The sequence below is a fragment of the Nycticebus coucang genome, chromosome 5, assembly GCF_027406575.1.
Source record: "Nycticebus coucang isolate mNycCou1 chromosome 5, mNycCou1.pri, whole genome shotgun sequence".
In the NCBI taxonomy this organism is placed as follows: Eukaryota; Metazoa; Chordata; class Mammalia; order Primates; family Lorisidae; genus Nycticebus; species Nycticebus coucang.
In genome coordinates, this window is record NC_069784.1 from 53370524 (window position 1) to 53395337 (window position 24814).

The 24814-nt window shown below is 41.0% G+C and overlaps 1 protein-coding gene across 4 annotated transcripts in view; it reads right to left on the reverse strand.

Annotated features, from left to right (window-relative positions):
- LOC128586161 (myomegalin-like) overlaps positions 1-24814 on the reverse strand; it is a 39748-nt gene that overhangs the window by 3123 nt on the left and 11811 nt on the right. For 3 of the 4 annotated variants that reach the window (XM_053591750.1, XM_053591752.1, XM_053591751.1), the window contains exons 2-6: positions 11076-11232; positions 5563-5798; positions 4433-4487; positions 3374-3552; positions 589-813 (exon numbers count right to left, since the gene is read on the reverse strand). In XM_053591750.1, the coding sequence (XP_053447725.1) occupies positions 589-813; positions 3374-3552; positions 4433-4487; positions 5563-5798; positions 11076-11182 (802 nt within the window). In that variant the 5' untranslated portion in view covers positions 11183-11232. The remainder of the gene's footprint in view (positions 1-588; positions 814-3373; positions 3553-4432; positions 4488-5562; positions 5799-11075; positions 11233-24814) is intronic. The other variant, XM_053591753.1, reaches the window with a different exon arrangement.

The following is a 24814-nucleotide window of genomic DNA, read 5'->3' on the forward strand; positions in this document are numbered from 1 at the left end:
TGCTGCAGCCCTGGCCACAGGATGCCTGGCTCCAAACCCCAAAGCACAGTTTAAGAGGGCAGGTTAACTTGTTGTTGTATGCATAGTGTGTGTGTGTGAGAGAGAGAGAGAGAGAGAGAGAGAGAGAGATATTGTGTGTGTGTGTGTGTGTGTGTGAAACTATAGAAATAGTTTTCCATCCCACAGTAGCTCTTGACCTAAGGAAGCCCTTCCCCATGGAAGTCTGAGGTGGTATTCTAGAACAGTCTAAATCTAGGCCTAAGAAGATTGTGGCAGGGAGAAAAAGGTGCATGTGAATGTGAGGTCACTCATTCTCCTTCAAGAACACCTCTGAGTGTCCCTGGCTGCCCTTCTTCTCCTGCCCAGACTGAGTTTCCAGATAGAGGGTTAGGAAAAAACACTTGTCAAGAGCCAGCACTGAGCCAGAATCTCATTCCCTGGCAGACCTATGGGACATTGCCCCTCATCTTCTCACTCACTCCTGTGAGCCAGGTTCTAACAGAGGAATAACAAATCCTCTGGCCAGGAAAGGAATGCGTCATTCTTGTTAATGGGCTCTGTTTCACCAACTGCTCGTTTGTGTTTTACCAGAGGATCTGGAGTTGGGCCGATACAAAGAGGAGAAGGAGGATAGGTCCCCAGATGCATTCATTTTTTGAGGTCTCATCTCTTCCCTCAGGCCACTGCTGCCATGTTCTGGTGTTCTGCTCAGCTGGTTGGTACCATGCAGAGGATAGAAGGTCTGGGCAGACCTGGCTCCTGAATAATTGCTGGGCAATACAGTTGAATCAGCAGGAATAGCAGGGCTGACATCTGTCAAGAAAGGAATGTGAATGAGAAATAAACAGGGAAGTCAAAAAGGGAATGTTTTGAAGGTAGTTATAGTGGGCTGAATAGCACCCTCCAAAAATCCACATCCACCTGAAACTTCAGAATGTGACCTCATTTGTAAATGGGGGGTCTTTGCAGATGTAATTAGTTGAGAAGAGATGATACTGGGTTGGGGTGGGCCCTAAATCCAACATAAACTGATGTCTTTATGAGAAGAGACAGAGACAAAGAGACATAGAGGATAGAAGACCATGTGACAGAGGCAGAGATTGGAGTGATGTGTCTGTAAGCCGAGGAATACTCCTAGAAATCACAGAAGCTAGGAAGAGGCAAGGAAGGATTCTTCCCCAGAGCTGGCAGAGAGAGCATAGCCCTTAGCCAACCTTGATTTCAGACTTCTAGCCTCCAGAATAAATTTCTGTTGTTTTAAGATACCTAGTTTGAGGTACTTTGTTCTGGAAGCCTTAGAAAACTAATAAAGTCATCCAGGGAATGAAGACTACGGTACACCAGTAATCCTAAATCTATTACAGAATATCAATTAGATTAAGACTCATTTCCCAAAGACTGCAAGTTTTACCCCAAAGTTACTGTCATATCCTAGACCATGACATCAAGAAGTAGTGGTTGGATCTGAGGGTCACAGTGCACATACAGCATAAGTATCAGGACCCCTCTCCTACCACCTTCTATGACCCTCCTCCCAATTCCAGAATTACCCCAGGGATGTACTTAACTAATGTCTCCTCTAATAGCACGACTCACTGCTAATTTTAGGAGTCAAGAGAGTAAGGGCTGAAGCATTTTGCTGGTCTGTGAATGGGTAACTACTCACCCAACAGTCTCAGTTTTCACCAGCAACATTCCAGCTAATTCTTCACAGGAGAAGAATTAGCTATACTGAGGCTAGAGGAGGTAGAGACAATGTACAGAGAATCTGGACAGCACTGTTGCCATTCCTGGTGGTTACCTCTCTTCCTGCCTCAACTGACTCTGTACCTCTACTGTGAGGGAGTCTGTGTAAGGCAAGTAGTGATTTGGATCCAACCTAGAATGGCTCACAACATTGCAAAAATAATTTTTTTTTTTTTACAGTTTTTGGCCAGGGCCAGGTTTGAACTCACCACCTCCGGTATATGGGGCTAGCACCCTACTCCTTTGAGCCATAGGCGCCACCCTGCAAAAATAATTTTTAAATACAGTTCATACTGTCTGGCTCCTGTCCATACGTACAATAACTGGAGTATTCTTGCATGGGTGATCTTACATGGCATCTTACAGCTCAATGACACTATGAGAACATGGCCACGTCCTTTGGGCCTTGGTCTTGTCCTGCTTGCAGAGGCCAGACCTTTGTGTTGGGCACATGGGACAGAAAGAATGAAATGGGAAAAACAATGGCTTGTAAAGTCTAGGAAAGAGGTGCTGAGAAGGGGTGAGCACCCTCTCCATGTAGTCCCTGATGGCTCAGGCTACAGAGTGCAGTGGATAGAGCCTGAGCTTGGAGTCCAGTAGATTTGAAGTGAATGTTAGTCCAAGCTGGGTTGTCTTCAGCAAGTTCCTTGCTTTTGGTGAGCCTCTGAGTCCTCAGCTATAAAACCAGGGCATGATGACCACCTTGCTTGAGGGGATTACTGTGCCAATTAAATGAGGCAACATAAGTATAGCACTCAATAATGTGAGCATAATAGGTGTTCAGGAAATGTCAATTTCCTGCTTTTCCCTGTCTGCTCTAATCATAGGGGAAACATTTTGCTGTTTTGCTCCTCAGCGAGTAGGAATAGTACAGGTCAAAACCCATTATGACCCATTCACGGCCTAAAATTGTTAATTTAGAAAAAAATAATCAGACATAGCCAGGAAGGAACTAAAGATGATTTCTTGGTGTTGCTCACATTAGATTTGACTCAGAGTTGCCTGAAATTTCAAATAATTTTCTCAGGAGGGAAATTAAAGAGAAAAAAATAAAGGCTTGATCATCTCTACGAAGGCTACTAAGGGCCTTCTTAGGGGAATTTGAAGTGGTGGCCACACATGTGGGGTTGGTGAAAAGGTCAGCTTGAACCTCATGACATGTCCCAGTTATTGATAGTTTAGAGGATATTACAGAATTATTAGGAGATAGATGGGATCTGTAAATCCATAAATGGTAAAGAATATTTAGAGGTGAACAGAAAATGGGAACCTTGGAACCCTTACTCCAAGGATTCCAAGACCTGGGACAAAATGTTAGCCACCTTCATGTCCCTGGCCTGGGCATGACTGTGTTGCAGTGATGAAAATGTATTTTCCCCCCTTCTCCTTTCCAACTCATGTGTCCCTTCCCCCCCACCCAAGTCCAACATCATGTTTGTACCAGTGTCTAGTGACTGATGACATGGGAAACTAGGAATGGAGAAAAGCCACCTGACACCCATGGGGTCTTTGCTTGGCATTGAGTCCCAGAGCTGTGCCTAACCAAGGACATCACAGGGGATCTACAGGGCCTGCCTCAAAGAGGCTTCCCCATGGCTCTCTAAAACTGAAGCATGTGGGTACTCACTGATTGCAGCCACTGCAGGAGGCATTTCCTGCTCAGCAGTCCATGCAGAAGTGCTGCTGTGGGAGTGGTGGGTGGCAGTCCGCGTGTGGCTGCTGGAGAGGACCTGGGGCCACGTCTGGGACCAGGCGCCTTGCTTGGTCTCTGGGACCTCTGTCACTTTGCCCTTCTTATGCATCTCCCTCAAGATAATGGTGGGATAAGAAAGACAGAAGGAAAAATAAATGTCACCTGAATGCCACAGCTCTAGTGACCTGGAAGCTCACAAGCCAAGCCAAGGAGAGGTCAAGAAGTCACTCATTCAGACATTCAGAGAAGAAGCCAAACAATTCATTCCTGTTTGAGGGAGAGAGTGGAAGGCAGTGGGGGAGGAGCAGGGAGCACAGCAGCTGTCTAGCGCATTGGCCAGAAACATCCTAAGGGAAAGAGAAGATGCATCAGGCGCTTTAAATAACGCTCAGACTTCCTTCACAAGACACCCAGAGGCCCGTAAGAGTTCAATTCACTCTGTGAACATAACCTCTTCAATAGTGTTTGCAGTAGCCCATTTAAAACTGGTTCCCGAAGCAAAGGCAATGTAGCCTTCCAGATGTGCAGTTTCTATATCTCCTTCCCTAAGTATAGAAATAACGTAAAAATCTTAGTTGGCAAGAAAAAATTGTAGCTATTTAGCATCTACCAGAGCTCCTTGGGTCACCCTTGAAGAAAACAGATATAATCTTATCCTGGTCTTTAAACAGCCAGGAGAAATCAGAAGTGGTCCCTAAGGGTTTGGAAAATACCTAAGACCTGGATAGTTAGGTTAGAGTGGCTTTATATTACTAAACTGGTGAATTAATGTGAGAATGGGAAGCAAAATAATAATACATTTTTTAAAAATAGGAAAGAAGATTACCTTGTCACTAAAGATACATAATAATTTGGTGACTAAATGAAATAAAACAATAAGCTATTTTTTTTTTAACTGGGTATGTGAGCTGCTGTTCCTTTGATCTTCTGGCCCTTCATTCTGGGTCCTTTACCAGATGACATTTGTCTTAGACCCTGGAAAACTGGAATCACCTGAGGGTGGTCAGAGGCACCTGTCCTGCTTGATTCTTCTTACTTATAAAGTCATCTGCAAACCAAATGCAAATAAGAACAGTCAAAATTTAAGCAAGTCTCATTTCCTACATTACAAACCAACTCTTGGTTCTATCTGGGATCAGAGACATGACTACTTGATACTTGAGTCCAGGATTCTCTGAATTTTCCCAGATTTGGGGTTGAGTCTTTAGAGAGCTTGCCTGGTAGAATTCTCTGAGCCCACTAGAAAGAGCATCATCTCCTCTTGCTCTGCCCTGAGTCACAGCAAAAAGCTAAATATGTCTTTTCTCCACTGATTGTGGCACTTTTATCCAGCTGGCCTCTAGATCACTCCAGCCAGAGCCTCTAAGACATGGCACAAGGCTGGTACAACAGATTCATGGTTATGTGTCATGGAACAGCTTTCTTGCAGAACTCACTCTTTTCTCTGAGGAGATGATAGACACCCTTGTCCTGCCTCTGCATCTGCCATCTGGAGACAGCACAATGGCCTGAAGCCTTCTGTTACTATGTGCCCACAGACTTCTGTAGGGAAAATTCTACGTAAAAGATTCCTGAAATAACTAATGTTCCCACAAGTTGGTACAAACAGTGCCTAAACCATGCCAATTCATCATGATTGTCATTTCTTTGAAGTGTACTGATTAATATCACTTACTTGATCCTTAGAATAATCATGTAACCTTCAGGGGTAGTATTATTTGATCTAACTTTTTAGGTGAGGAAACAAATGAAAAGCCATCCAGAGCAAGTAATGAACACATATAAGCAAGAGCTAGGGTCTTAAGATTTCTTGTTCAAGGCCTTCACAACAACCAGCTGCCCCTGTTCCTTTTCTCTTTCTGCTATTATTTTCAAATAAATGCCATCATCCCTACAGATGCCTCCTGCCCTAAATGGCCAGGGTGGAAGGTGCCGATAATCATCATGGCATCTTCAACACCAGGTGTTTCTCCTTGGAGCTCCTCACCAGCCTGCTCTGACCCTGCTAATGTCCCAATGTGGATATTACAAAGCAGAACTCCTTTCACAGATAGTGGTGGGCTTGTGTGAGCTAGGACTTTGGGAAGAACCGAAAAGCTTCCTAAGTTCTGTGGCCAATTTACCAGTACTGAATTTGCTGGCAAGGCTCTCTGCCAGCTGGCTTCCTTTGGCCAGCTGCTCACGGAAGTGCAGTTCCATGTAGTGGTCAATGCTATGGCTGCGGAGTAGTTCCTCAAAGGTCTTTACTGTGTTTTTGACATGCTGGATGAGAAGGGAAGACACTGCTCTCCCAATCCTCATCTTCTGTCGTAGATGGGTCAATTCTCGAGCCTGATCCTGAATCAAGGAATGATATTTCCTAAAGTGGAAACAAAGAAGAAATAAGGGTAAAAAGGGGTGACTGGAAAGTTATGGGCTTTTTAGCAGAAGGTAATTGAGAATCTTACCAAAGGAGGCCCCACACTGAACTCACACATGTTCAGGGATCAGAATATGGCAAATTGAATGAAGGAATGAAGAAAAATAAAAATTAAAAAAAAAAAACCCAAGAAAGAAAAAGAAAAATGATCTCTGTGTGAAAGACTCTTTCTAAGATTGTCATTTGCCCTGCCCCCCCCGCTAAAGAAGAAAATCACACAATCCTATAAATAGAAGAAAAAGCATTCAACAAAATCCAACACCTATTTATTTATGTATGTATTTATTTATTTATTTAGTTTGAGATAGAGTCTCACTTTGTTGCCCTCGGTGGAATGTCATAGTGTCTTAGCTCACAGCAACATCAAACTCTTAGATGAAAAAGCTCCTCTTGCCTCAGACTCCCAAGTAGCAGGGACTACAGGTGCCTGGTACAATACCTAGCTAATTTTTTTCTCTTTCTTTCTTTTTTTTTTTTAAGATATGGGGTCTCACTGTTGCTCAGGTTGATCTCAAACTTTTAAGCCCAGCTGATCCACCTGCCTCAGCCTCCCAGAGTGCTAGGATTATAGGCATGAGCCACTGTATGAGCCCAAACACCCATTTATGATAAAAATTTTCAGGAGGTTGGGTGGAGTAGCTCATACCTGTAATCCTAGCACTTTGGGAGGCCAAGGTGGGAGGATCAATCAAGGCCAAGAGTTCAAGACTAGTCTGGTCAACATAGAGAGACATCTCTATAAAAAAAATTTTTTTTAATTAGCTAGGTATAGTGGTGTGTGCCTATAGTCCCAGTTTACACAGGAGACTGAGGGAGATAGATTACATAAGCGCAGGAGTTCAGGCTATAGTAAGCTATAATTATGCTGAGGAAGGAGAAATAAATCTTATATTTCTTTTTTTTTTTTTGGTAGATCTTATATTTCTTAATGGTCCTGAGAAAGCAGTGGACAGCTGCAGAAGAACTCCTCCTCCAACCATAAGAACAAACTTTACCCTGAGCTAAAATAACCTTGAAAAACAAAAAAAGACTACGTAACTAATAACAGTACCCTGGTTTCTGGATAGCCATAAGAACTGAAGAAAAAATGGTATAAGAGTTTGGAAAAAAACTGTTCCTTGGAACTCAGCATTTCATGCCTTGAGGCACTTGAGTTTTTGGCAATTAAAGGTTCCTTCCTCTACATTGTTGGTGTAAGTGTCCGTCTGTTTTAATTCACAGTTTTCCTGTAACAATGCCACTTCACTCCAATTGGGGCAACAAAGTGAGACCCTATGGAGACATAAAAACAAACAAAAAAACTCTCAGTAAACTAGGAATAGAGGAGGAATGTCCTCAACTTGATAAAGAACATGTACAAAAACCCTACAGCTAACATCATACTAGGAACTAGAAACTTTCTCACTAAGATCAGGAACAAGGTAAGGGTGTTCCCTCTCACCATTCCCTTTCAACATGATACTGGAAGTCCTAATTAATAAAATAAGACAAGAAAAGGAAATTAAAGGTATACAGATTAGGAATGAAGAATTAGAAGTATCATGTTCACAGATAACACAGTTGTCTATATAGAAAATCTGAAAGAATTAGCAAAAATATTGCAGAATGCACAGTTCATGTACAAAAGTCCATCATTTTTATACAAACTAGGAATGAACAAGTAGAATTTGAAATTTAAAACATCATATCAGTTATATTAGTACTCCCCAAAATAGCATACTTAGGAATAAATCTAACAAAAATGAGTAAGATCAATATGAGGAAAACTATAAAACTCTTTTGAAAAATATCAAAGAACTAAATACATGGAGAGAGATTCCATGTTCAAGGATAGGAAGACTCAATACTGTCAAAATGGTAGTTCTTCCTAATTTGACCTAAAGATTCAATGAAATATCAATCAAAATCTTAGCAAGTTATTTTGAAGATACCAACAAACAAACTCTAAAGTTTAAAGAGAGAGGCAAATACTCAGAATAGCCAATGCAATGTTGAAAGAGAACAGAGGACTGACTTTAAGGCTTACTATAAAGTTATAGCAAGCAAGACAGTGTGGTATTTGTGGAAGAATAGACAAATAAATTAGTGGAACAGAATAGAAAGCTCAGACTACTCTGCAAAATATAAGGGATTGATCTTTGGCAAAAGAGCAAAGGCAATGCAATGGGAAAAGGTGGTCTTTTCAACAAATGGTGCTGGAACAGTTGAACATCCACATGCAAAAAAATAAATTTAGGCAAAGACCTTACATTCTTCACAAAAATTAACTCAAAATGATCACAGACTTAAATATAAAACACAAAACTATAAAAAAAAAAAAACCTAAAAAGTGGGCAGCGCCTGTGGCTCAGTGAGTAGGGCACTGGCCCCATATGCCGAGGGTGGCGGGTTCAAACCCAGCCCCGGCCAAACTGCAACCAAAAAATAGCCGGGCGTTGTGGCAGGCGCCTGTAGTCCCAGCTGCTCGGGAGGCTGAGGCAAGAGAATCGCGTAAGCCCAAGAGTTAGAGGTTGCTGTGAGCCGTGTGACGCCACGGCACTCTACCCAATGGTGGTACAGTGAGACTCTGTCTCTACAAAAAAAAAAAAAAACCTAAAAAGTAACATGCAGAAAATCTAGATAATCTTGAATTTGGTGATGATGTTTTAGATACAAAACCAAAGGTGCAATTCATGAACGAAATAATTGATAATCTGGACTTCATTAAGATTAAAAACTCCTGCTCTGCAAATGACACTGTCAAGAGAATGAGAAGAAAAGCCATACACCGAGAGAAAATATTTGCAAAAGACAAGTCTGATAAACCATTATTATCACTTACTCTAGAGACAAAGACAAATCTGATAAAACCATTATTATCACTTACTCTAGAGTAATTTTAGAGTAAGTTCTTAGTATTCAAAGAACTCTTAAGCTCAACGGTAAGAAAATGAACAACTCATTTAAAAAATGAACAAAAATCCTGAACAGATATTTCATCAAAGAAGATGGACAGATGGCAAATAAGAATATGAAAAAAAAAATTCAACATTATATGTCATTAGGGAATTGCAAATTAAAACAACAATGAGACACCACCACACTCCTATTGAAATGGCAATATCCCAACCACTGATAACACAATTGCTGGTGAGAATGTGGAGTAGCAGTACTCTCATTCATTGCTGGTGGGAATGAAAATGGTACAGCCACTTCAGAAAATAGCTTGGCAGTTTCTTACAAAGCTAAACATTAATTTACTACATGATCTAGCTATCACACTCTTTGGTATATACCCAAATGAATTGAAAATTTATGTTCACACAAAAACCTACACAGGATGTTTATAGCAATTTTAATCATAATTGCAAAATCTTGGAAGCAACCAAGATGTCTTTCAGTAGATGAATGGATGAATTTTGGTACAGCTAGATAATGGATATCATTTGGCTCTAAAAGAAATCAGCTTTGGGGCGGCGCCTGTGGCTCAGTCGGTAAGGCGCTGGCCCCATATGCCGAGGGTGGCGGGTTCAAACCCAGCCCCGGCCAAACTGCAACAGAAAAATAGCCCGGTGTTGTGGCGGGCGCCTGTAGTCCCAGCTACTTGGGAGGCTGAGGCAAGAGAATCGCTTAAGCCCAGGAGTTGGAGGTTGCTGTGAGCTGTGTGAGGCCACGGCACTCTACCGAGGGCCATAAAGTGAGACTCTTTCTCTACAAAAAAAAAAAGTCTCTTTTGTAGAGACTTTTTCTCTACAAAAAGAAATCAGCTTTGTAGCCGTGAAAGTATTTGAAGAACTTTAAATGCATATTACTAAGTGAAAGAAGTCAATGTGAAAAAGCAACATACTGTGTGATTCTGACTATATATGATGTTCTGGAAAAGTCAAGGCTTCTGACTATATATGACATTCTGGAAAAATCAAGGCTATGCAGATCAGTGGCTGCCAGGAGGTAAAAGGAAGGGAGGGATGACTAGGCAGAGAGAACAGAGAAGATCTTTAGGGCAGTGAATATTCTACATGATACTGTAACAGCGGATATATGTCATTATACCTTTGTCAAACCCACCGAATGTATGCCTCTGAGAATGAGGCCTAATATAAACTGTGGACTTTGGGTGCCAATGATGTGTCAGTGTGGGCTCATTAGTTGTAATAGATGTACCACTCTGGTTCCTGCACTTGGGCAGGGGCAGGGGTGGGTCTATGGAAATCTCTGTACTTTCCGCTCAATTTTGCCATGAACTTAGAGCTGCTCTAAAGATAAACACTATCATATAAAGAACAATCAAAGAGTATAATTTTTTAAAATGTATTTGACAAAGCAGGTGTAGTGTAGGCTTTGTGAATTGTAAGTCCAGGATTCTAATTTTATTTCTGCCAAAGGCTTTTGTGCAACTTTGATTAAGTAACTGTCTCTTTGGGCCTACGTGTTCTCAGTTCTGAAATGAGGAAGTGGGACTCACTTACTCTAGAGTAATTTTAGCTCTGTTATTATTCTCTGGGTCGCTGAAATGCTAGTGGTATAACTTGGGCAATGACTAAATGGCGCATGAAGCAGAATTCGAATCACCTTCAGAGCTGTGTCCCAATTACTAGGCAAATTAGTGATAAGTTAGTATTTCAGTACCTGGTGCTCACAGGCAAATGCATTAATGAATTAACTCCATATGATTTGAGTGTCCCCAACAAACTACAGAAAAAAGCAGCTATTAAGGACAGACTGACAAATCTAGCCATTAGCCTGCTATTTAGCAATTTTATAAGCTTATTTTAAAAATTGAGCTTATCAAAACTGCCACTCCAAAAACCAAGGACATAAATTTCCATAAATAATGGAATGGACATGGAGGGGCTTTTGTATAAATCTACCTCCTCGGGCAATAATAGAATGGTTTAGCACTTACCGGACAAATATCTGAGGTAACAGGAAGTTCCTACATGTTCCTGTTATCCAGGAAAGAGGCATTGCTCACAAGAATGGAAGATGTCCAGCTCCAGTAGACAGGAAGACCATCCATTTAGTGAATACATGCATTGTTAGTTAGAATAAAACCAAATTGTTCTGAATAATATAATCAGTAATAAAGATTTTATAGACTTTTCTCTAAAGAATTTCCAGGCATGGCTTAAGAGAAAGCCCTGCAATTAAGGTGCAGAGCCTGGATGCAGATTCGGAAAGCTGCTGTGACAGGAGTGACTTAATTCTGACAGTGGAAGGTTCTGAGCAGTCTCTTACCCACTGCAGAACACAGAGGAGAGTCCTGCTTTCCCAGGCCGAGTCTTCTGTTCCTGCTCATTCACTCCCTTCTCAGCAGGTCCCTTCTTCTCTAAGGGCTGATGCATCCCAGCCTTCAGTTGGAGAATTTTCTCATGAAGAGCTCTCTTACAGATTCCTTTGAAAGACGGAGAAGAAATGTGTCTAAGTGTCTGTAATGGCCAGCCTTTTCTCCAAAGCTTACGAAAAGGTATTGAAACAAAATTATGGTTTGAAGAAGTTAGACTACTAGCAGAGACCCCACAGGAACTTAGAACCCCAAGAGCAGAGCCTATAAGGAAATAAAGAACAAAGCCTAGAACATGCTCCCTTGAAGCAGCCCACTGGGTAAAGGGAAGACATAGCAAGTAGGGGTAGGGGTTATTAGGAAGGAAAGTGGGGTGTTGTAGAAGAAAAAAAGGCAAATGATGAATAAATGAACGGAAACCAATGGAATTTAAACTGGGCTAAGGGATGAGTATTTTTGATTCTTATAGTTGAGATGAAGTTCCCAGGGAGTCCCTTCAGAAGTCAGAAGACAATTTTATCACCCACAAAGTTTTGAGAGTCATAAAGGCTGAATGAAATTTTGAGATGCCACAGCTCCAATCCCAAGTCACTGGGACATCAACAGTAGTGCTACGGAAAGGCTCAGAGTGCCACGTCTCACTTTGCAATCACAGAATCAGAATGTGGAGATGGCTCCAGAACCTGGGGAAGCCCCGCCTTCCGGTGGCCTGCCACACTCAACACAGGCTCCTGTTTCTTTTTTTTTGAGACAGAGTTTCACTTTGTCACCTTAGTAGAGTGTGGTGTGTCACAGCTCACAGCAACTTCAAACTTTTGGGCTCAAGCAATTCTCTTGCCTCAGCCTCCCGAGTAGCTGAGACTACAAGTGCCCACCACAATGCCAGCTATTTTTAGAGATGGGGTCTCACTCTGGCTCAGGCTGGTCTTGAACCTGTGAGCTCAGGCAATCCACCTCCCTCAGACTCCCAAGTACTCGGATTACAGGTGTGAGCCACCTTGCCCAGCCCAAGGCTCCTGTTTCTTCCTGGTGGCCGCCACTGTCCCCAGCCAGTTTTAATGTCTGTGAGCCCTTTGGATGATGCTACCAGTCAATCAATTCCTTAAGGAAGAAAAAAAAAAAAAACAAGACAGTATACTGCTCCTTGCTTGATATTGCCTTTGCATAGAAAACATTAAAAAGCAATGTTTTCTCAGCACCTTTTCTTTTCTTTTTTTTGTAACAATTTAAAATGCACTTTTATTCCACGGAAGATAAATTATTATTATTATTATTATTATTTTTAAGACAGAGCCTCAAGCTGTCGCCCTGGGTAGAGTTCTGTGGCATCACAGCTCACAGCAACCTCCAATTCCTGGGCTTAATTGATTATCTTGCCTCAGCCTCCCAAGTAGCTGCCATAACACCTGGCTATTATTTTTTTTAATTTTTTTTTACTATTAAATCATAGCTGTGTACATTAATGCAATCATGGGGCACCATACACTGGTTTTATAGACTGTTTACACATTTTCATCACACTGGTTAACATAGCCTTCCTCGCATTTTCTTAATTATTGTGTTAAGACATTTATATTCTACATTTACTAAGTTTCACATGTACCCTTGTAAGACACCGCAGGTGTAATCCCACCAATCACCCTCCCTCTGCCCATCCTCCCCTTCTCCCTCCCTCTACCCCTTCCCCTTATTCTTAGGTTATAACTGGGTTATAGCTTTCAGTCAAAGCCATAAATTAGTTTCATTGTAGGGCTGAGTACACCGGATACTTTTTCTTCCATTCTTGAGATACTTTACTAAGAAGAATATGTTCCAGCTCCATCCATGTAAACATGAAAGAGGTAAAGTCTCCATCTTTCTTTAAGGCTGCATAATATTCCATGGTGTACATATACCACAATTTATTAATCCATTCGTGGATTGATGGGCACTTGGGCTTTTTCCATGACTTAGCAATTATGAATTGGGCTGCAATAAACATTCTGGTACAAATATCTTTGTTATAATGTGATTTTTGGTCTTCTGGGTATATGCCTAGTAGAGGAATTATAGGATTGAATGGCAGATCTATTTTTAGATCTCTAAGTGTTCTCCAAACATCTTTCCAAAAGGAATGTATTAATTTGCATTCCCGCCAGCAATGTAGAAGTGTTCCCTTTTCTCCACATCCACGCCAACATCTCTGGTCTTGGGATTTTGTGATCTCCACATCCACGCCAACATCTCTGGTCTTGGGATTTTGTGATATGGGCTAATCTTACTGGAGTTAGATGATATCTCAGAGTAGTTTTGATTTGCATTTCTCTGATGATTAAAGATGATGAGCATTTTTTCATATGTCTGTAGGCCGTGCGCTGTCTTCTTCAGAGAAGTTTCTCTTTAAGTCCCTTGACCAGCCTGCAATGGGATCACTTGTTCTTTTCTTGCTTATACGTTTGAGTTCTCTGTGGATTCTGGTTATTAAACCTTTGTCGGAGATATAACCTGCAAATATCTTCTCCCATGCTGAGGGCTGTTTGCTTGCTTTACTTACTGTGTTCTTGGCTGTGCAGAAGCTTTTTAGTTTGATCAGGTCCCTGTAGTGTATTTTTGAAGCTGCTTCAATTGTCCGTGGGGTCCTCCTCATAAAATACTCACCCAGACTTATTTCTTCAAGGGTTTTCCCTGCACTCTAGTATTTTTATAGTTTCGTGTCTTAAGTTTAAATCTTTAATCCAGTGAGAGTCTATCTTAGTTAATGGTGAAAGGTGTAGGTCCAGTTCCAATCTTCTACAGGTTGCCAGCCAGTTCACCCAGCACCATTTGTTAAATAGGGAATCTTTTCCCCACTGAATGTTTTTAATTGGTGTGTCAAAGATCAAATAATGGTAAGTAGCTGGATTCATCTCTTGGTTCTCTATTCAGTTACAGACATCTATTGCTCTGTTTTTGTGCCAGTACCATGCTGTTTTGATCACAATCAAGTTATAGTATAGTCTGAGGTCTGGTAGCGTGATTCCTCCTGCTTTGTTTTTATTTCTGAGTAATGTCTTGGCTATTCAAGGTTTTTTCTGATTCCATATAAAACAAAGTATTATTTTTTCAAGATCTCTAAAGTATGACAGTGGAGCTTTAATAGGGATTGCATTAAAATTGTATATTGCTTTGGGTAGTATGGACATTTTAACAATGTTGATTCATCCCACCCATGAGCATGGTATGTTTTTCCATTTGCTAACATTTTCAGCTATTTCTTTTCTTGGAGTTTCATAGTTCTCTTTATAGAGATCTTTCACATCCTTTGTTAGATAAACTCCCAAATATCTCATCTTCTTTGGCACTACTGTGAATGGAATAGAGTTCTTAACTGTTTTTTCAGCTTGACTATTGTTGGTATATATAAAGGCTACCGATTTATGAATGTTGATTTTGTAACCCGAGACACTGCTGTATTCCTTGATCACCTCTAAGAGTTTTGTAGTAGAATCCCTGGTGTTTTCCAGATATACAATCATATCATCTGCGAAGAGTGAAAGTTTGATCTCTTCTGACCCTATATGGATACCCTTGATTGCCTTTTCTTTCCCAATTGTGATGGCTAAAACTTCCATTACAATTTTAAAGAGCAGTGGAGACAATGGGCAGCCTTGTCTGGTTTCTGATCTGAGTGCAAATGATTTCAATTTAACTCCATTCAATACAATATTGGCTGTGGGTTTGCTGTAGATGGCCTCTATCAGTTTAAGAAATGTCCCCTCTATACCAATTTTCTTAAGTGTTCTGATCATGAAGCGATGCTGGATATTATCAAAAGCTTTTTCTGCATCAATTGAGAGAATCATATGGTTTTTGCTTTGTACTGAATTATTCTTATAGATTTACATATATTGAACCAGCCTGGAGACCCTGGGATAAAACTGACTTGGTCATGATGTATAATTTGTTTGATGTGTTGCTGGATTCTGTTTGTTAGGATCTTGTTGAATATTTTTGCATCTATATTCATTAGTTATAATGGTCTATAATTTTCTTTTCTTGTTGGGTCTTTTCCTGGTTTTGGGATCAGCATGATGTTTGCTTCATAGAACATGTTGGGTAGTCTTCCTTCTTTTTCTACATTTTGGAACAGGTTGAGTAATATAGGTACTAGTTCCTTTTTAAAGGTTTGGTAGAATTCTGACGTGAAGCCATCTGGTCCCGGGCTTTTCTTTTTAGGGAGATTTTGTATGGTTGATGCTATTTCAGAACTTGATATTGGCCTGTTCAACATTTCCACTTGATTCTGGCTAAGTCTTGGAAGGTGATGTGCTTCCAAGTATTGGTCAATTTCCTTCAGATTTTCATATTTCTGAGAATAAAGTTTCTTGTAATATTCATTAAGGATTTTTTGAATTTCTGAGGAGTCTGTTGTTATTTCGTCTTTGTCGTTTCTGATTGATGAAATTAGAGATTTTACTCTTTTTTTCCTGGTTAGGTTAGCCAAAGGTTTATCTATTTTATTGACCTTTTCAAAAAACCAACTTTTGGATTTATTGATCTGTTGTATTATTCTTTTGTTTTCAATTTCATTTAATTCTGCTCTAATTTTGTTTATTTCTTTTCTTCTACTGGGTTTGGGGTTGGAATATTCTTCCTTTTCCAGTTGCTTGAGATGTCCATTAAGTTGTTAACTTTCTCTCTTTCTGTTCTCTTGAGGAAGGCTTGCAGTGCTATGAATTTCCCTCTTAGGACTGCCTTTGCGGTATCTCAGAGGTTCTGATAATTCGTGTCTTCATTGTCATTTTGTTCCAAAAATTTGGCAATTTCCTTCTTAATCTCATCTCTGACCCAGTTATCATTCAGCATAAGGTTATTTAACTTCCATGTTTTTGTATGAGTATGCAGATTCCTGTTGTTACTGAGTTCAACTTTTATTCCATGGTGGTCCAGGAAGATGCAAGGAATAATTTATATTCCTTTAAATTTACTGAGGTTAGACTTGTGACCTAAGATGTGATCGATATTGGAGTATGTTCCATGGGCTGATGAGAAGTATGTGTATTCGGTTTTGTTGGGATGAAATGTTCTGTAGATGTCTGCTAAATCCAAATGTTGGATGGTTAGGTTTAAATCTAAAATTTCTTTGCTCAGCTTCTTATTGGAGGATCTATCGAACACTGCCAAAGGAGTGTTGAAATCTCCGACTATTATGGAGCTGGAGGAAATCAAGTTGCTCATGTTTGTTAGTGTTTCTCTTATAAATTGAGGTGCATTCTGGTTGGGTGCATAAATATTAATAATTGAAATCCTATCATATTGAGTATTACCCTTAACAAATATGAAGTGACCATTCTTAGCCTTCCTTATTTTTGTTGGTTTAAAGCCTATTGTGTCTGCAAATAGAATTGCAACACCTGCTTTTTTCTGATTACCATTTGCCAGAAATATGGACGACCATCCTTTCACCCTGAGTCTACATTTATGTTTTAAGGTAAGATGTGACTCTTGTATGTAGCAAATCTCTGGCCTGAGTCAGCTAACCTGTGCCTCTTTAGAGGACAGTTTAAGCTATCCACATTAATGGAGAATATTGATAAATCTAGTAAAATTTGGGGTATTGAGTTTTTCGAAAGTCCAGTGGACATTTTTAATCCTTTCACCACTGTGGAAGTTGGAGTTTGATCAAAAGTTTCTGAGTGAGTTTACTTTTGTGGTAGAGGATTGGGCTGGCCATTATGGAGGATAGGTCTGAGAATATCCTGAAGAGCTGGTTTGGTTATGGCAAATTTCTTCAACATATGAATGTCATTAAAGTATTTAATTTCTCCATCATAAATGAAACTCAGTTTAGCTGGATACAGGATCTGGGGTTGAAAGTTATTTTGCTTTAGGAGATTAAAAGTCAATGACCACCCTCTTCTGGCTTGAAAAGTTTCAACAGATAGATCTGCAGTCATTCTAATATTCTTCCCTTTGTAGGTAATGGATTTCTTATGTCTGGCTGCTTTCAGAATTTTCTCCTTTATATTAACTTTAGTGAAGTTAATTATGATATGCCTGGGGGATGTCTTATTCGGATTGAGTCGTGCTGGGGTTCTGAAACTGTCTGCTATCTGAATTTCAGAATCTCTGGGCATGTCTGGAAAATTCTCTTTCATAATTTCATGGAGAAGGGCCTCTGTGCCTTGTGAGGCCACTTCATCACTTTCAGGGATTCCAATGAGGCGGATATTAGCCTTCTTCGAATTATCCCAGAGCTCTCTTGAGAGAATTATCCATTTTTGCTCTCCATTTCTCTTCCTCTTTGAGAGTTTGGGAGCGTTCAAAGGCTTTGTCTTCAATGTCAGAAATCCTTTCTTCTGTTTGCTCCACTCTGTTACTGAGGGATTCTATTGTATTTTTCAGATCTTTGAGGGCTGCAAATTCTTGCTTCAGTGCGTCAAAATCTTTAGTGGTTTTGTCTTTAAATTCGTTAAATTCTTGAGATAACTTTTAAATTTCTCCTTGAATTTCTTTCTTTCTTTTTCTTTTTTTTTTTTTTGTAGAGACAGAGTCTCACTGTACCACCCCCAGGTAGAGTGCCATGGCATCACATGGCTCACAGCAACCTCTAACTCTTGGGCTTACGCGATTCTCTTGCCTCAGCCTCCAGAGCAGTTGGGACTACAGGCGCCCGCCACAATGCCCAGCTATTTTTTTGTTGCAGTTTGGCCGGGGCTGGGTTTGAACCCGCCACCCTCGGCATATGGGGCCGGCGCCCTACTCACTGAGCCACAGGCGCCGCCCTTCTCCTTGAATTTCTAATTCCAAATTTTCCTCCATTCTATTAATCTTGTTTGCAATCCAAATTCTGAATTCGATTTCTGACATCTCAGCCAGCTGTTTATGAATGGGATCTTCAGTTAAATCTGCCATATCTTTCCTTGGGGGGGGTTGATCCATTCTGGTTATTCATGTTACCAGAGTTTTCCACGGATTCCACCCCATGATTATTTTATACTGTTTGATTTTTCCCATGGAGCTTTGTCATGGACCTGTACAGTGCTATGGCCTGAGAAACTGGGGCCCTGTTTGGTGTGGTGGGGCTAAGTGATTCTGTCTTATTTTCAACTGGTCTCTGTTCAACCCTAGTGAAACATTTACTCTGGGTTGAAGTCTCAGCTGTGGAGAAATACCAGCAATTAAGTCACCCCACACCCCACAGCAACAATTGGAAAAGGAAAATCAAACCTTCCTACAACCACACACCCAGGGCACCACTTGAATAGTCCTCCAGTGATTGGCTCAGTTCAAAAGGTCCAAATCAATTGTCTCAGTCACCACCTGTCTCAGGTGGGAGAGTTTAAAAGGTTTCTGACAACTGGATTGCAGGGATCTGGTGACAACTCAGATATGACTTGCTCCGGTGCTTCGTGAAGTCAGGAGGACCCACCCAGCAAATAGATCAGTCTGGGAAGGTTGATGCCTCCTTCCCCACCTTGCACCTCTGTCATGCCCAGTCACTGATAGCCCCGCAGGGCTGTGACTCAGTTGCCTCTAGTGAACAGATACTCCAGGGGTTTGCACCTGCCTGAATCACAAGGAAATCTATATCTGCTTAGCCAGGCCTTTGCACTCTGCCTCTATCCAGCAGGGGGAGGTAAGGCCTGACAACCTCAGGCACTTGATGGAGGCTAGGGGGTGTTCACTCAGTTCCAGCCCCGCCCCTGATTGATGTTACTGACAGAACATAACAGAACAACTTCGCGGAAATTTGTTTCTGTCCCTGCTAAATTGCCCTGTAGAAGAGAACCTGTTTTGAGTTCCCAGAACCTGCACCTCAGGCCCTGTCTTTGCTCCTGCAGGTTTGTATTCAGTTAGCTGTCAGTTCTAGCCTCTTGCCTTCCTTTGTCTATAGGCTGACGATCCCCTGAGGGCCAGGTGCATCTTAGGCTCAGTGAAGCAGTCCTCTGGGTCAGCCCCACCCTAGGAATTTCCTGGCTCTGCACGTGCATTTTCTAGTCCCCGTGCTCCACCCAGGCCGGTACCGCCTCAGGGAAACCCTTTACTCATGGGGCCTGCGTTTCCGTCCCAGATCTGTTCTGTGGTGGTTGCCACCTGAGAAGATGCCTGGCCTCCTCTGTTTGCCCAGGGAGACAGGGGGTGTGGCTTCGAAATATCCAGGAGTGAGCCCTATTGTTGCCAAAAACGGCTGCTGGTCTGTGCCTCAGGGCACTGCCGCTCTGGTGAGGTTCCCTCTCAGCCGACCATCCTTTCCTCACTCCCGTGCCACAGAATCAGCACTGACCAGTTGCAGTCTAGGCCCTGTCCACACCCCTTGAGAAATCACCCAAGAATCTGGACTCCTGGAGGACAGGCCTCCAGACCTCAAAGTGAGAGTGGAGGGGAGTGCTGGGAGCTCAGTATTGTAGGTAAAGAATATATACAGTTTTATACAGTTTTATGCCTGGCAGGAGAACACCATGGCACCCTAGTAGGGGAGGTAGGTCCAGTTTTTAGAGGGTCTCTCCCATGGAGTGTAGTGGGAGGACCTTTGAACTCTGATAATTTGTTTGTGGGGCACTCCGAGCCATTCTCATGGGGTAGGGGACTCCCGTCTGCTTGGTGATGAATTTTGTACCTTTTGTTTGTATCCTTGGGGTCGCAGCTTGCCTCAGCAGGGTTGATGTGCATTCTTCAACCTTCTCTCTTGGTGCAGCTCTAATCCACCAGGTTATTTGCTAAATTTCTGTCCTTTAACTCTCCTTCTGGGAACCTCTGTGGAAAGCTGGCTTTAGTCAGCCATCTTGTCTCTGCCCCCCCCCTTTTATTTTCTTGAAAACAGTTTCAATAAAACTCTGTGTGGCTTGGCACCCACAGCTCAGTGGTTAGGGTGCAGGCCACATACACCGGGACTAGTGGGTTCTAACCCAGCCTGGGCCTGCTAAACAACAACAAAAAAATAGCCAGCCCCATGATCGCATTAATGTACACAGCTATGATTTAACAAAAAAAAAAAAAAAATAGCTGGCTATTGTGGCGGGCTCCCATAGTCCCAGCCGCTTGGGACGCTGAGGCAAGAGAATTGCTTAAGCCCAAAAGTTAGAGGTTGCTGTGAGCTGTGATGCTACAGCACTCTGCCTCAAAAAAAAAAAAAAAAAAAAAGAAGACTCTTGTGGCTTTTCCTACGTGAATATTTTTAAACTTCCAAGTGATTCTTTCTGTTCCTTTTTGGGAACTCTCCAGGTTTTCAGCTCCTACATTCTTTCAAGAGCATGGTGACCAAATTGCAGTGTATTACTCTCAAGTAGGACTCATACATTTAGCAGAATAATGTCTTACCTTCTCACTCCATAAGAACCAATATAGCCCAATGTGATACTGGATTCTTTTCTCTTACAGTAGCAACATGTAGGGGTTTCATTCAACATAAGGTCAATTTTAACCTTACCTACTCCCACCTCCACCCAACTTTGCTACTTGTGGAACTGTTTTTGCTTTTTTTCTTTTAATCTCTATAAATATACTTGCTGATGTCTGTTTTAAATTCCATTTTGGCTTACAAGTTAGTTTTCACTTTGTCAGAATCCTTAAAACATTTTATTAATTTCCTTGAATATGGGTAATAGATATTTAATGTGCTTCTTACTTGTAAATCTAATGGATTTCTTTATTCTTTCATTCAAGTCTTGATAGAGTTGCTGAGGCTGCTGCAAAGCCATTGAAAATGGCCTGTGGTAGACCTTGGTATAATCCAGCGCACAGAGGATAGGGAATGGATGGCAAATGCAAGCTATGGTTTTTTGTTTGTTCATTTGTTTTTTTAAGAGACAGAGTCTCACTTTATTACCCTCAGTAGAGTGCTGTGGCATCACAGCTTACAGCAACCTCCAACTCCTGGTCTGGGTGATTCTCTTGCCTCAGCCTCCCGAGTAGCTGGGATTACAGGTGCCTACCACAACACCCGGCTATTTTTTGTTGTTGTTGTTGTTGTTGTTGTTGCAGTTTGGCCGGGGCTGGGTTCAAACCCGCCATCCTTGGTATATGGGGCTAATGCCCTACCCACTGAGCCACAGGTGCTGCCAGCAAGCTATTGTTTTTAGTGACTTAACAGCTGAGAGTATGAAGAGAGTCACAAGCATAACAGGAGTGGAAGGATCCTCTGACCTGCTGCCTCCATTTCACTGAGGTGCAGATAAGTGTTTACCTACCAGCACTTCTGGGGGTAAAGTCCTGATTTGTAGCACTTGCCTGCTTTCATTGGGTTAATAGTCTCATCATAGACAATTTTAAACTGCCAATGAGGCATCACTGAGATGGAAAGTGGTGCTAAGTAGCACATTATGATACAGTATTTCCACCATGTAAATACAACAGATGTACACTTCACACCATTAGGATGGCTACCATTAAAAAACAACAAAAAAACTCAGAAAATAGCAAGTGTTGGTGAGAATGTGTAGGAACTCTTGTGCACTACTGGGAATGCAATATGGTAAAACATCTATGAAAAACAATATGGTAGTTCCTCAGAAATTAAAAGTAGAATTACTATATGATCCAGCAATTTTACTTCTGGGCATATACCCAAAAGAATTGAAACAGCGACTCAGAGAGATTATTTGTATGCCCATGTTCATAGCAGTATTATTTGTTGTAGCCAAAAATGGTACAACACAGATGAACCTCGAAGACATTATGCTAAGTGAAATAAGCCAGTCGCAAAAGGACAAATACTGTGTGATTCTGCTTATATGAGGTACCTAGAATAGTCAAATTCATACAAGTAGAAAGTAAAATCATGGTTGCCAGGGACTAGGAGGAGCAAAGAATGATGAAATATTATAAAGTGGTAAATAATTTCAGGCTTGCGAGATGAAAAGAGTTTTGTGAAAAGAGATAGTGGTCATGGTAGCACAATAATGTAAACGTACAATGCCACTGAAGTGTACACTTAAAATTGGTTAAGATGGTAAATTTTGTTATGTGTATTTTATGACAATGAAAAACACATCTGACACAATAACCTCAAGAGCATAGGTAATAGGAAATGTAAAATAATTAGAAAGTGATGAGTTTTTCGTATTTATTACCTTTGTTTTTGATATATAGTTGACCTTTAAACTACGGACGGGTTAGGAGCATCAACTCTGTGTGCAGTTGAAAATTCATGCATAATTTTGACTCCCTCAAAACTTAACTGCTCATAGTCTACTGTTGACTGAAGCCTTACCAATAATGTAAACAGTTGATTAATATACATTTTATATATTGTGTTTATTATATAATAACTAAACTAGAGAAAAGAAAACATTGATGATGATGATCATATGGAAGAAAAAATACATTCACAGCATTGTATTGTACTCATTGATACCATAAGTTCATGTTGTCATTTAGAAGAAGAATCTGATGGTGACGTCAGATGATGTCAGTCTGATCGTCAGTCTGTAGATGGTATCTACAGTACATATCCACCAATTCAACTTTTTTTTTTTTGTAATGTCATGACTTTTATCTCACCTCACATGGGTCCAATGGTGTTATTCAAGGTTTACAATACTATACTAAAAAACGATAAAAAATACATGAGAACAGTGAGAGATCACTTGTTACTCTGATACGCAATTTATTGGAGACAAGAACTGCCCTCGCAGAGATGATTACTGTCACAAGGCACTGTAAGCACTGTTGAGTTCACCATAACAGCAACTGGAGGTGGCAAAAATAGTCTCACAAAATTAGCATGTGGTCCCTGCTGGCTCTTGGCTTTTCTGGACAGATTCATAGGTCTGCCAGCTCCCCACCCTTGGCAGGTGACCTCAAGTGCTGCTATTTCTTACTCTTTTTTTTTTATTTCTGACTCTTAACATCTCTCTCCCCAGCTCCCCAGCCTCTTGTCCCTTGCCAAGAACTAGCAAATGCCCTAGGGGGAAAGACAGAAAATTCATTTCATTTCAATGAGCTTCTGTCTCTGTCACACTGGAGTGGCCCTGTTGGTCCTAGCTTTCCAAAGACGTCAGAATTTCTTTAAACTAGCTTTTATCTACTTGCTTTTATTGCCAGTTTGCTACAAATCTCTGTTGTAACTAAAAGAGGAAATCTTCTACAAATTCCAGGTAAATTAAATTTTCCTACTTTGATTTCTTAAGAACAAAAACAAAGAGTGACTGATAGGTACATACTTTAATTTTTCTTATCATACTTTGGTAAGTCTGAATGAATATGAAAAGTTCTTGCTAGAATCATGTGCAAAAGATTATCTGCTGTGAGCTAAACAATCATTGCGTCTGTCCAAAGCCCAACAATTGGATGAGGTTGACCCAGTTCCCTGCTGTCCTGTCTACACTTTCAATTAGACCTTTCAAGTAACTAATTTTCCAGACACCTGGCCATTAATATTGAGGGGTTCAAGAGTAAAGTTGGGGTGAGAATCCACCCAGTCCAGGGATTAAGAGAGGCTTTATTTGAAAAGAGCAGAATGGAGTCTGACCAGGAGTCAGCTCCCAGGTCACAGTTTTAAGAGACCTTTATGGGTTAATTGGAACGGGAGTGGGGGTGGGGATGAAGGTGGGGGTGGGGGGTGGGAGGCGGATGTTGTGCTGTGTGAGGCAATGGACAGAATGAAAATGTGAGAGGTAGTTGGGGAGGAGTGAAGGGAGTGCTTCTCTTCTGCAGAGTGACTGATCTTCACCACAGGAGCTCATTTCTATTTCCATGGAGGACTCAGATAGGGAATTGTTCTGCTGTTTCCCAGGCACACCGGCTTTAAAGCATACCATGTGTGTGGAGAGGGGGTTGCTGTGATCAAGCAGTTTGGTTTGTGGCCTGCTTTCTCTTACTAGCTGTCTGCCAAAATGGCCATACTCTTGTCAGGGAAGTGAGGATTCTCTCCATACAAACAAGAGTGAGAAAGGTCAGCCAAACCATGTTACACACCTAGTTCATTCTACAGAATGTTGAAAAGTCCTCACTGGTGCAGTTAGAAACAGAAACAAAGACATAATAATAATAATATTAACAACAATAATACTGTCTCAAGAGCATTACTATGTGACCAGCATGGTTCCTAAGTGCTTTATTGTGTAATACTTAGTCCACATAACAACCCTACAAGATAGTGTTGATTATTGTAACCCCTTGTTGCAAATGAGAACATTGAGGCACTGAAAGGCTGAGTGTACCTTTCCAAGGGTCCCCCCTCTATGACAGTGAGAGCCAGTACTCAGACCCAGGCAGTTCCTTCCTTGATCTGAGCCATTATGCTTGGTGGCAACTGAGAAAATTCCACTAAGATTCTCACTCCCTCCTCCCTACTCAACCTCAAAGATTTCAAAGAGAAAGTGAAAATTAAAAGTAAGGCCTATAAGATGACTATTATTAAAAAAAAAAAAAAAAGAAAGAAACAAAAAAGAAAGCAAATGTTGGCTAAGATGTAGAATAAGTGGAACCCTTGTCCACCATTTTTGAGAATGTAAAATAGTACAGCTACTGTGGAAAACTCTGTGACAATTCTTCAAAATATTAAAAATAGAATTACCATATAATCTAACAATTCTTCCAGCAGGTATTTTTGTACATCTATGTTTGTAGCAGTATTATTCACAATGGCTAGCCCAAGTGTCCATCAACAAAGAATGCGTAAACAAAATACAGTAAGACCTCTGTAAGTTGACTACCTAAGGGACTGTAACAAACTGGTTAACATACAAAAGAATATTATTCAGCCTTTATAAAGGAAGAAACTTTTGACATG